The sequence below is a fragment of the Trichoderma citrinoviride genome, assembly GCF_003025115.1.
Source record: "Trichoderma citrinoviride strain TUCIM 6016 unplaced genomic scaffold BBK36scaffold_12, whole genome shotgun sequence".
Lineage (NCBI taxonomy): Eukaryota > Fungi > Ascomycota > Sordariomycetes > Hypocreales > Hypocreaceae > Trichoderma > Trichoderma citrinoviride.
Window position 1 is genome coordinate 3486 of NW_020194720.1, and position 12374 is coordinate 15859.

Here is a 12374-nt window from a genome sequence, read left to right on the forward strand (position 1 = left end):
TCCGGTTGAGGAGAAAGATAAACAGAACTTCTGCTAAGACCGCGGGGTAGCGGGAATCGTAATCTTGCATCTGTGCCAAGTTCTGATGTTTTGTCCGACCCCTGCGTATATATCCCGGCGCAGCATCCAATCCCTATGGCTACCCAGGCATCCGCGAGTACTTTGTGGTTAACCATAATATCCATTGCATCATTAGGTGGAGCGATCGCATCGGTTTCTTCGAATAGAACACCAACTATTCCGAGCTGACATGGAATAGCTTTAAGGGGTTCGAACTCGGTATGTATAAATGAGCCCCTGGAGTATCAGCCGCCAAAGCCCAGCCAAGTTCTCTGCTCGATTTCCATCTACTGCCATCCTTTCAAGTACCATGGCAAAATTAAGCACTCTTCGGCTGGCGAGCCTTCTCTCCCTTGCCAGTGTGCAAGTATCTGCCGCTGTGCATCTCTTGGAAAGTCTTGAGAAACTGCCTCATGGATGGAAAGCAGCTGAAACCCCAAGCCCCTCGTCCCAAATCGTTCTACAGGTCGCTCTGACGCAGCAGAACATTGACCAACTTGAATCGAGGCTTGCAGCTGTCTCAACGCCCAATTCCAGCACATATGGCAAATACCTAGATGCTGATGAAATAAACAACATCTTCGCTCCAAGCGATGCCAGCAGTGCTGCCGTGGAGTCTTGGCTCCAGTCTCACGGCGTGACGAGCTACACCAAGCAGGAGAGCAGCATTTGGTTTCAGACCAATGTTTCCACTGCAAACACAATGCTTAGCACCAACTTTCACACGTACAGTGATCTCACTGGCGCGAAGAAGGTGCGCACTCTCCAGTACTCAATCCCGGAGAGTCTCGTCGGCCATGTCGATCTCATCTCACCCACGACCTATTTCGGTACATCCAAAGCCATGAGAGACTTGAAATCCAAAGGCGTCAGTCCAGCTACCAAAGCTCTCGCCGCCCGTCAAGAGCCGTCCAGCTGCCAAGGAACTTTGGTCTACGAGGGAGAAACGTTCAACGTCTTCCAGCCAGACTGTCTCAGAACGGAGTACAGCGTTGATGGATACACCCCGTCAGTCAAGTCTGGCAGCAGAATCGGATTTGGTTCTTTCTTGAACGAAAGCGCAAGTTTCGCAGACCAAGCTCTTTTTGAGAAGCACTTCAACATTCCCAGTCAAAACTTTTCCGTTGTTCTCATCAATGGTGGAACGGATCTCCCTCAACCGCCTTCCGATGCCAACGATGGCGAGGCCAATCTAGACGCCCAGACCATTCTGACAATTGCACATCCTCTCCCCATTACCGAATTTATCACCGCTGGCAGTCCGCCATACTTCCCCGATCCCGTTGAGCCTGCCGGAACACCCAACGAGAACGAGCCTTACCTGCAGTATTACGAGTTTCTCCTATCCAAGTCTAACGCTGAAATCCCCCAAGTCATCTCAAACTCCTACGGCGACGAGGAACAGACTGTGCCGCGATCATATGCTGTTCGAGTGTGCAACCTGATAGGACTCCTGGGACTTCGTGGTATTTCCGTCCTTCATTCCTCGGGCGATGAGGGCGTGGGCGCTTCTTGTGTCGCTACCAACAGCACCACGCCTCAGTTTAACCCCATCTTCCCTGTATGTGTTCTGCGTCAATATCTCTGACGTCTCTTTGCCTTTGCTAACAATTCTGCTCTGCTCCTGCTCATATAGGCTACTTGTCCCTATGTCACTAGTGTTGGAGGAACAGTGAGCTTCAATCCTGAAGTTGCCTGGGACGGTTCGTCTGGAGGCTTCAGCTATTACTTCTCCAGACCGTGGTACCAGCAGGAAGCTGTGGGAACTTACCTCCAGAAGTATGTCAGTGCCGAAACAAAGAAGTACTATGGACCCTATGTCGATTTCTCCGGACGAGGCTTCCCCGATGTTGCAGCCCACAGCGTCAGCCCCGAGTAAGTCCTATCTCCATCCCACCACAAAATGAATGCTAATTCGGCATAAAGCTATCCTGTGTTCCAAGGCGGCGAACTCACCCCAAGTGGAGGCACTTCTGCGGCCTCTCCTGCCGTGGCAGCTATCGTTGCGCTGTTGAACGATGCACGCCTTCGCGAAGGAAAACCCACGCTTGGATTTTTGAACCCGCTGATTTACCTCCATGCTTCCAAAGGTTTCACCGACATCACGTCGGGCCAATCTGAAGGGTGCAACGGCAATAATACGCAAACAGGCAGCTCTCTTCCAGGAGTAAGTAGAATAATATAACGTTCAGCGGACGCAAAAACTAACGTTTGGATAGGCTGGCTTTATTGCAGGGGCACACTGGAATGCGACCGAGGGCTGGGATCCTACCACTGGATTCGGTGTTCCCAACTTCAAGAAGCTACTCGAACTCGTCCGATTCTAATAGGCATGGGGTGAAATGTAGGGCGTAGGCGGAGTTGCTTGCTGTGGGAGATGACTTCGATGATCACCAAAATATTACATACTTTACGGCAATATTATCCTCTGCCTACCTGTTGACATAGACCTGCTCGAATTCATTGTACCCAGCGTAATTTCTACTGGTGCTAAATACATACATATATGTCTCTGCATCTCTTTTCAAATGCCTCAAGCGCCCATGCATGCTTACCCGTATGGCTATGCAAGGAAAGGTCTCAATGGCGCAGAGGACACGCCTTAAGTGGTGAAGTCATAGCTTATATTCTGTGGTGCGATATGCAATGCAAATTTGCAGGATTGATCCAGTGGCAGGGACAAAACGCATGACAGACCCAAGCCGTCTGTTGTATGCATGATAAATTGGCTGCTATAGAAACCCAACCGCTTTCGTAATTGGCGCAGTTGGGTACTCAGTCACACTGTCGGCTGTCCCATCCCACAAGCGCAATCTTGTATTCACAGTCAATTGATAACTTTGAACATTATCGTGTAGGTATGGTCGTACGAAGTATGATGACAAGCGCCATGGTGGCTTCGCGCAAGCTTCCCAGGATTCCCAGACACTGGGTGATGTGACTGGGAGCACCAGGAGAGTCGTAGCCGCGATGAACACAGCACTAAGCAACACTGATATATATGCGTGTATTTAATTGCTCATTTTACAAGCCCAACATGCTCCCACAAGGCATCAATATTACATTAACTGGCCAATTGTTGCAACCTCATGCTCTGCCTATAGCAAATCAAGAAAGTCGATGCCCGATCACTGTATCTTGGGTATCGGACGGCTCGATCGACGCCTCCCGTAGCCAATGTCAAGAGCTTACTACACAGCTGTGTAACGGTAGAACACGCAGGTGACAATACATGTCAACTCTTAGGCAGCTAAGGTAGGGAATTGTCGGGCTGCAAAACATCCAGGGCCCGACTATGAGATATATAAATGGAGTTGACTGCCATTTTGCAAAGAGAATGGCGACTCTTCCTATCTCGACTAAGGTTCAAGATAGACCGACTACCGTTATGGCAATGTTGGTTACAGAGCCCGCCTCCGTGCTTTCCACCGGAGTGGATAATACACGACTGGAGTATTCGTGAGTATACGAACTGGTACAGGCTCGTCATGAGTACATATTTTATTAATTCTGAGAGTTATAGCCCATATGCGATCCCCAATGTCACCTTGCAGTTGAAGGATGGCAGTCGACTGTATGTGCCGGCTCACTTGCTTGCGAAGAGTGAGACGTTCTCCTCTCCAGGTCAAGACGGCGTATACCAACTCGACATTTCTCATGACGTGGCTCATGTGCTTGTCCACTATCTATTTACCGAAAACTATCAGTGTCTGAAGCCGAAAGGCTCGTCGCTAAACGAAAAGCTCGCTGCCGAGTTCATAACGAGCATTCACGTTTACATCGCCGCACGAGAATACAAATTGCCGCTGTTGGAAGAGCTTGCGAAAACCGACATCATCAAGCTTGGTAATGACTTCCGCACTCCCTTGGTGTTCGACCTTGTGCAAAAGGCGTATCCGAGCCCCAGCGTGGATGATACATGGTTCCGCCAATATCTCAAGAATCGTTTGAGCATTTTGTTCACCGATACAAAAGAACTACTGGAATGGAATCCAATTCCTGATGAAAAGCCCACGACGATCAGTGAAATGCTTTTGAAGAACTTGCTCGAGCTACTTCGCGAAAACGTCATTTCGGGCGACAAGACGTCGAACGGGATACTCCCCCAGCCTCATCAAAGCACTGCCGAAGGAGAGTCAGAACCTGCGCCAACTAGACAGCCAGTACAGCTAGATGAGTCAGAAAAGGCTCATGCGTTAGTCGCAGATGCCAAGGTTTCCAATGGGCCTGTGAAGCATGAAGTGGAAGCGGACAACGATAAGAGAGACGCAGCAGATCTCGATGTCGGCCTGGACAAGGGCGAAACTAGCATTGCCAAAAGCGACAGCGAAGTGGTCAAGAGCGACACCGGCACAAGCAAGAGCGAAGATGAGATAACGAAGAATGGTGCACAGACTCCGGTATCTAAAGCAGATTCATGCGAGCCAGAGATTGTGAGGGTAGAGCTTCCCGGCCATGGACTTGATCATGTGGTCAAGCCCACCGTGGAGAACAAAGATGAGAAAGACTTCTGGGGACTGAGTCTGAAAAAGAAGAAGAAGAAGAAGGCCACGAAAGCCTTTGTACCTGAACCGCTGCAGGAAGGGGTGACTGTCAAGTCTTAGGATGGACTGGCATCATGAGACAACCAAGGACCCAGATCGGAGGACATGAGGGCGGATTGAAAGAGCCAAAGAAAGTGCAACGGTGGCTCAGGAAATGTTATCCATCTGCCGTTTATTATTTAGTCTATGCTTTAATCATCTATTTCCTATGTACCTATATCGAACTTTATATATTGGATTGTCGAATGCGGAAATATGTGCGACCTATGACAGGTTGTACTGTGATGGTGTGTTCTGAAAGCAAGGCTTGAAAGCTGTCCCCGACTCTAACTCCAAATTACTACGCTACTGATAGCTCCCATAATCTTAACAGAACACCTGCTGTCAATAAGGTGATCGAATCTAAGCGGCAATAGACAAACACCTATACTAAGGCAGCATCTGGTAGACTTAGACAATACGTCTCATACAAGCAATGGTTGAGAGACCATTAGTATGAAGGAGTGAGCTACTGAATAATCTTTGCATCGATTCTTCGTAATCACACCTTACAAGAGTGAAACTATGTGGTACCGACAAAGTTCTTCGACTTCTCTCTTTGATAGCTTGAAAATTCTAGTGCTACACACCTGTAGCACCCAATTATCCTAGCAAAGGCTCACGAGCATGTACACGACATAAAGACGGTATGTATGTGAACGGTGGGATGATTGAGGTGTCATAAGTCCTCAAAATCGTCGAACGTAAACCGTAAGGAGTGAAGTATAACCGCTGGTCAGAGAGGGGGACACAACGCTGCCGATTGACAACTTGGTTACCGTCAAAGCTAGTCATAATCCTGGAATCGGAAATAAACATTCACAGATACTCGAGTCTACAGCCCCCTCCGATTTCTGATAAGGAGAACAAGACTCTTCGATTGCTTGGGTTCCATGCTTCTTAGGCATATCCTAGATCCCGTCACAAAACGGGCGACTAAAATGGTGAGATAGATAGACCGTAAGCCGATCTCAGGTCCGATATGGAGATACCAAGCACCGCGGAGCAGGGCCCGCGGGGAACACATTGCAGATCAAGCTACAAGCATGAGAAGAGATGGCACATGATAGCTCGTATTCTTCAAAATAGGACAGCGCTTGATCAAGTTGGGAGGAAGGCTGGGGCAGGGGTCGTGATAAGGAGTTTTCTTCAGTTTTACAAGGTTACGGTGGAGACTCCTAAGAGAGCCCCTGTGCATTCCTCGATTGGGGCACGAACTGTAACGAAGTACGCCTTTTCGTAAGGTAGCGTAGGGCCCTGTTTTGCCGAGGCATCTTCTTGGCGCACGGCAGTCGAGTTTGATCGATCGCGGGGTTCCATGGTCAAGTAAGTGTGCATTCGCTGGCTGAGGATGGAGATTGACTAAAGCACACCCTGATGCTGACTCGGGGGATATCAAAACCACATGAGGCATGCGACTTCCAGGGGAAATCCTCACTTGCATTGCGGAAATTCTGATCATCAGCGTTAACCTTCATCATAAATGTGCCTTCGCTCGCTTTAACAAAGCTTATGGAATCTTCAACTTATAACGCTGGACGCACTCGAGCCGTGACGAGCAGCAGTGGTACTGCGTGTGGACATGAGAGCAGTGGCTTCCGATTATCCGGATACCTTCCTGATATGATGCGCGCTTCCGTCAGTATCCCTGCCACAGACTGTAAAGATCATGATGTAACGAGCGAGTTTATGCACATGATTACCATCAATACATGTCTTAACAAACTAAACTTTAGGGCGGAGTCTTTAGAACTTTTTAGATAAACTAATCTTATGCCAGTCGGCTTGTCTTTCTTGCATACCAGCTCGTGTGACTTGTTATCACATCGCATATACTATCCTATTGCTGATTAATCTTGCAGGGAAGGAACAGCCTTCTTAAACTTCCTAAACCAAGACTAAATCCTAACGGATAGATGCGAACTCAAGGCAGCGATGAAAATATGGCCCTTGATCGTATCTGCAGTACTTTTGTAGTCAAGATACCGAATCAGGAAGGAGTTCGCCTCTCAGCAACTGAGTCGGATTGCAAGTGTTCCCGAATCACGATGTTGAGTCAATGTGGTGATGATATTCCCCAGTTTTCTTGCGCCAGTGAAGGAGAGAGGTTGCGCGCGATGAGACCGCTATAGTCGTTATCAGGACTTCACCGGGCGGGGGAACACACGGGCTTGGAATCAGGAAGGTGACTTTGGTTCTCTCGAAAGGCCTCATGACAACTTCAGTCTCGGGTTCTTCGATGAAGAAGTGAAGTTGTATGGACTGGCGAAGTTCTATAAGAACTAGCCTTGCTCCAGGCCTTTGCTGAAGAATAATTCCCATCGTTTCCCAAGCATCCAGCCATACACGAAGAATCAAGACAAGCGGGTTGTCATCAAGATGAAGATCAGCCTGATCGTCCTCAACAGCCTCTTGGCTGGTGTCATCGCGGTCCCAACTGGCTCTCAAGTGATTCATGAGAAACGAGATACCAGCAATGCTCGATGGATCAAGCGCGGGGAACTTGATCCCAATACCAAGGTTCCAGTCCGCATCGCCTTGAAGCAAAACAACCTCGACAAGGGCATGGACTATCTCCTTGATGTGTGAGTATCTCGCGGAATACTATGCACCTCACACATTTTGAGCTAACATCCCATGTCAACGATAGGTCTCACCCAGACTCTGCAAACTACGGGAACCACTACACGGCCGACCAGGTGGTCGATCTGTTCGCACCCAGCGAGGAGTCGATATCGGCTGTCAAGGCCTGGTTGGTTAACTCTGGCGTTCCCGCAAAATCGATCACCACCTCTAAGAGCAAAGGGTGGCTTGACTTCACGACAACGTCTGGGCAGCTCGAGTCGCTGCTCCAAACCTCATTCAACACCTATGATCACGTCGAGGCAAGAGATGTCCACGTCGGCACAGACGAGTACAGTCTGCCAAAAGAAATATCTCAACACGTTGACTTCATCACTCCGGGTGTTGTTTTCGCCCCTGTAAAGACGTCTTCTACAAACGAAAAGCGTGGACAAAAATCCATTCGCCGCGCCTCCAAGCCTCTTCCAGCCAGTATTGCGCAGATCCTCAAGGAAAACCCTCGTAAGCCTACTACATGAGAACAGATTAAAGGTCTCAAGTACTGACGTTTCATGTAATACAGTTGCCACATCGACATGCGGCTCTGCCATTACCCCGCAATGCATCAAGTCGATGTACAACATCACGGCTGGAACCTCGGCCACTTCCACAAACGCCCTGGGCATTTTCGAAACGGAAGATACCTATGCGCAACAAGATCTCACCTTGTTCTGGGAGAACTTTGCCACCAACATCCCATCATCTACGGGGCCCAAGGTCGACGAAATCGACGGCGCTACTGCCCCTACAAGCCCTTTCAGCGCCGGCGGAGAATCCGACCTAGACTTCGAGATCGCCATCCCCATCATTTACCCTCAGAGCACAGTTCTCTACCAGGCTGCCGTTAAGAATGATGACATCTTTAACACATTCCTCGACGCTATTGATGGAACTTACTGTACCTTTTCGGATGATGGCGAGACGGGCGATGACCCTACTATTGACGGCACTACCCGAAACGAGCAGTGCGGAACTTTCAAGCCCACCAACGTCATCTCATTCTCGTACGGCACTGCAGAGGCTGACTACCCTACCTACTATCTCCAGGTCCGTAGCCCACCTGCTCTATACTCGTCTTGCCCTGTTCCTTGATAGCTAACCGAGTCTGCAGCGCCAATGCGACGAATTCATGAAGCTCGGCCTCCAAGGTACGAGCATTGTCTTCGCCAGTGGTGATGATGGTGTTGCTCGTCGATCGGGCCCTTGCCTCGGCCCAAAGCAAAACATCTTCACTCCGGGTGAGCCTGCTAGCTGCCCGTACGTGACATCAGTTGGTGCTACAACTCTTCCGTCCGGTAAACAACCCGGCGATCCAGAGACTGCCGTTACATCCTTCTCTTCCGGTGGTGGCTTCAGCAACATCTGGACCACACCAAGCTACCAAGCCAATGCCATAGCATCGTAAGTTAGCCGGATGGTGCTCAATAAATACCGAATCTATGACTAATACAAGAATTCAGTTACTTTGCCAGCCACGACCCTGGCTATGCTTCCTACAACACTTCCGGCGGCGTGATCCCCACCACTGGCGGCATCTACAACAAGGCTGGTCGTGGCTATCCCGATGTTTCCGCTGTAGGTGACAATGGTGTCGTTGTCAACCGGGAAGAGGAGGTGATTGAAGGCGGTACCTCCATGTCTGCGCCTCTGTTCGCTGGCATTCTGACCCGAATCAACGAGGAGCGTATTGCTGCCGGCAAGAGCCCAATCGGTTTCGCCAATCCTGCGCTTTATGCCAACCCCTCCATGTTCCACGATATCACTGTGGGGAACCAAGCAAAGGGTGGTCCCAACGGTGATGGAGGCGCCAGTGCTTGTGGCAACACGGGGTTTTCTGCTGTTGCTGGTTGGGATCCAGTTACAGGACTGGGAACACCCAACTACCCTGCTTTGCTGGAGTATTTCCTCAGCCTCTCCTAATCAATGGTACTTTTAGCTGGAGAAGAGTGCAAGGACTCGCGGGTAGGGTAAATATGCCAGCATGAGCGGAGAGACGCGGAAAATTTAAGACCCAATAGGCCATATGTAGTTTGCAGCACTTAGGTAGCAAGCAACCAAGAGAGCAGTGTTGTTTTCTTCTGACCTGAAAAACTCATAAATACCACGTCCGGTTTTGTATTTGATACCTCCTATAATTAATCCTACCGGCCACCATGTGCCTGAGCTGTCAGTCTCCAAATTCCCGACGGCATCCAGGTTCAGGCATGCCCTTAATTGTAGCGATTGGATTTATGTGTACATGTTATTTCAGCTACAGCTATGACTACCTTACCTGAGAAGTTCAAGTGACATCTAGAAGCGCATAAGCAGATAAATATCTGTAAATAAGGGCTATAACTATATATAATTGGTAGAGTATTGCCGAGAACTATATACAACTTTATACATATATACAAGCTGCTTTCGAGATGCATCATCCTTTATATACAAAGCTTGGATCGACTCAAGCATCCACAAAGTCCCTAACGGCGTCGGCGAGTAGCTCTCTCAGATCGTTGGCTGACAGAGCGGCGCTGGTTCACAGGGCCGGTGGGCTGGCCAGGAGCGTTGGTGTCGAAGTCGTAGAGTGTCTCGTCAACAATCTCCCAAGAGATGTCAATGTGGCCGGCGAAGCATGCGTTGCTGTTGAGCTCACTGAGGACGGTGTAGCTGAAGTCCAATCCAGGGGCGCCGTTAGGGTTCCAGACAGTGTTGGTGCTGGAGCCAGTGCCGCATCGTTGACATCCATCACCAATAAACAGCGGGAGGTCCGACGTGACGCCATTGGCAGTGACAATAACTCGCTTTCCACAGTACTTGGCAAGGTCGCCAGCAATCTGCGTGTGGTTCATAGCAACGATGTAGTTGCTGTCAATTTCATCGAGAGAAAGGCCCGTCAAAAAGTTGCATTCGACAAAGCCCAGGTTCTGGTTGGCGAAACTGGTACCGCAGGCCTCTACTTGCTCAACGTCGTAGTAGTAGGTTCCAAATCCAGTTCCGCTGTCAATAACAGCCTGGGAGAAAGCAGAAGCGGCAAAGAGGCCGATGGAAGTAAGAATTTGACTCTTCATCTTTGCGATATTTGAGCAATTGATAAGACGTATGGCAGCTCGACTAGCTGTGAAAATGCTTGTAAAGAATGTCGTGGAATATTTGCAGTAGAATGTTCCGAAGGAGTGTGTTTGTCTGGTAGGGACTGACTGGCGCTGCTGAATGAAATCCTTTTCGTGACAGGAAAAGCCCTACTTATAGATAAAACAACAGTCTCATCCTACTTGGTGAGAACCCATACAAGCAGCAGATGGATGCTTACCAGAAAGCAGACTACACACGCGTGAAGTGCAATACAACGGGCCGAAATACCGAATATTGTTTCTGCTGCGGCGAACTCGAAGGCATAATTTTGAAGCTGTCGTCTGATATAAGCACTCTATAGGATTCGTCCTGCCAAATCTGGCAGCGGACAGGCATCGTGTTTACACTAAGCCCACCCGAAGTGGACATTTGTTTAATTACAAGTTGCCTGGCTCATGTATTATAAGCCTCGTGTTTCAAGACTCTTGTTATAATGGAAGGTGAAGGACGAGATTACACCAGAACGATACAGAAGGAATATTTTTCCCAATATTTACGGCACGTCATTGCCGGTCAAACGGCATGATCAGACAATTCCCCAAGCACTAGGTATGTCTCTCTCTATACGCATCACAAAGCTTTCGACTCCTATACCCATGTTCTTACTAGGTAGCGTATTTACGCACTGCGAAGTCCGCATCGTTAAGTAAGGTATATATAGAGGGTATGCGAGAAGTTGGCCCTGGCTTGGATGTATTACCCTCACACAATTGGATACATGTGAATACCTTACTATGCATTACGCAAGTCGGTTTGCGACCGTCCAACCACTGATAATGCTGATGGCTTGAATGTCCTGTCTTTAGAGACGACTACATCTCAGCCTTGCGTGCATCCCTATACCACCTTACTCATGCGCATCATTCAGGGTCTTAATCTAAATGGCAGGAAGTTGCAGCACTAGTGGGATCGCATCTGACGAGCGCTTGACTTTAGCTCCGCCGATCATATAATCCATACGGAGTACATAAACCAAGTTCCTCGCCCTGTCTGGATCAGAGTTCTTCTTGCTTCTTGTAGTCGAGGCTAGAATTATTGCAGAAAACTTATGTCTGTTATATTGAAGATTTATTATGCTTAGAGCTCAACCTCAAGGAAGGTATGATAGACTTTGCATTCATCTCATGTCCTAGAGGGAATTGCAGCGCCCTAGGTGTATACTATAAGACAATTACCTCATACGTATGACCTATAGTCTGTGACATCTATTATCTCTCTGTACTCTATAATGCTAACATGGTCTCTAGAAGCCGTTATGGATGTTTTTTTTTTTTTTTTTTTGCATCTTTTACACGTCCTGGAGGTGCTGCTGTAAACCATACCTCCTATCACCGCAAATGGCTCTTGGCAGAAAGTCAGCAACGCTAGAGGTTAACGTGTATGGAATATCGCGAAAGCACGAAGGGTTCATGTTCCTCCGAATCTCAAGCTTAGGGTTATGTTACTACACGATGCGATTTATATCAATTATCCTAATAGAGCATGCATAATTTCAAGGCATGATTACATAAGTAGGAGTTCTCATATCTCATATACTAAAGATCCAGAACCTCAGGAGTAACGCTTCACTGCGCGCTGGAAAGCTAAGTACTATAATGGTTCTAACGACAGTGTTCGCGTTAGATGCTGGAACTTCCGAAAAGGGGACTCCTGGATAAATATGTGCACTATTGTTATTCTCCTGGATATGACAGCTGAGGTGCTACCAGTGTCCATGTTTGTCCACAGCCCACTGGAGAAGACCAGCCTCAGGCTTCTCTATATAGGAGTTTAAAGAGAAGCACAATTAAACACAATATTCTCTATCTAATAGCAGGTGCAAACATCTCCTGTCCTTGATTTAAGACTGGCTTGTCAGTGTCTGTCAGTATTTCATATTTTCCGTCTTTCAGATCTGGAATGACAGTCGTACCTCAAACCCTTTAGCAGAACCTTAGGAAATGCATCGGATTTGTGTTCAGGCACTAAGATTACCTAAGTTTAGATAAGAGGTCT

General features: G+C 48.4%; 4 protein-coding genes across 4 annotated transcripts; 3 read left to right on the top strand and 1 right to left on the bottom strand.

The window, feature by feature from the left end:
- Positions 1-370: 370 nt before the first annotated feature.
- BBK36DRAFT_1179760 (subtilisin-like protein) lies at positions 371-2387 on the top strand (the record flags this gene model as incomplete). Its single annotated transcript, XM_024896188.1, has 4 exons — positions 371-1621; positions 1697-1935; positions 1987-2227; positions 2280-2387. The coding sequence occupies 4 exons, from the start codon at positions 371-373 to the stop codon at positions 2385-2387; spliced, it is 1839 nt and encodes a 612-aa protein (XP_024746916.1).
- Positions 2388-3448: 1061 nt separating this feature from the next.
- Positions 3449-4664, top strand: BBK36DRAFT_1126082 (hypothetical protein; the record flags this gene model as incomplete). The annotated part of the gene is made up of 2 exons (XM_024891343.1): positions 3449-3519; positions 3584-4664. 2 exons carry the CDS (start codon positions 3449-3451, stop codon positions 4662-4664), a joined length of 1152 nt encoding a protein of 383 aa, XP_024746917.1.
- Positions 4665-7022: 2358 nt separating this feature from the next.
- Positions 7023-9185, top strand: BBK36DRAFT_1125842 (subtilisin-like protein; the record flags this gene model as incomplete). The annotated part of the gene is made up of 5 exons (XM_024891321.1): positions 7023-7228; positions 7294-7727; positions 7789-8312; positions 8377-8666; positions 8726-9185. The coding sequence occupies 5 exons, from the start codon at positions 7023-7025 to the stop codon at positions 9183-9185; spliced, it is 1914 nt and encodes a 637-aa protein (XP_024746918.1).
- A 542-nt stretch (positions 9186-9727) lies between these two features.
- Positions 9728-10315, bottom strand: BBK36DRAFT_1125519 (hypothetical protein; the record flags this gene model as incomplete). Its single annotated transcript, XM_024891290.1, has 1 exon — positions 9728-10315. One exon carries the CDS (start codon positions 10313-10315, stop codon positions 9728-9730), a length of 588 nt encoding a protein of 195 aa, XP_024746919.1.
- Between the last annotated feature and the right edge of the window lie 2059 nt (positions 10316-12374).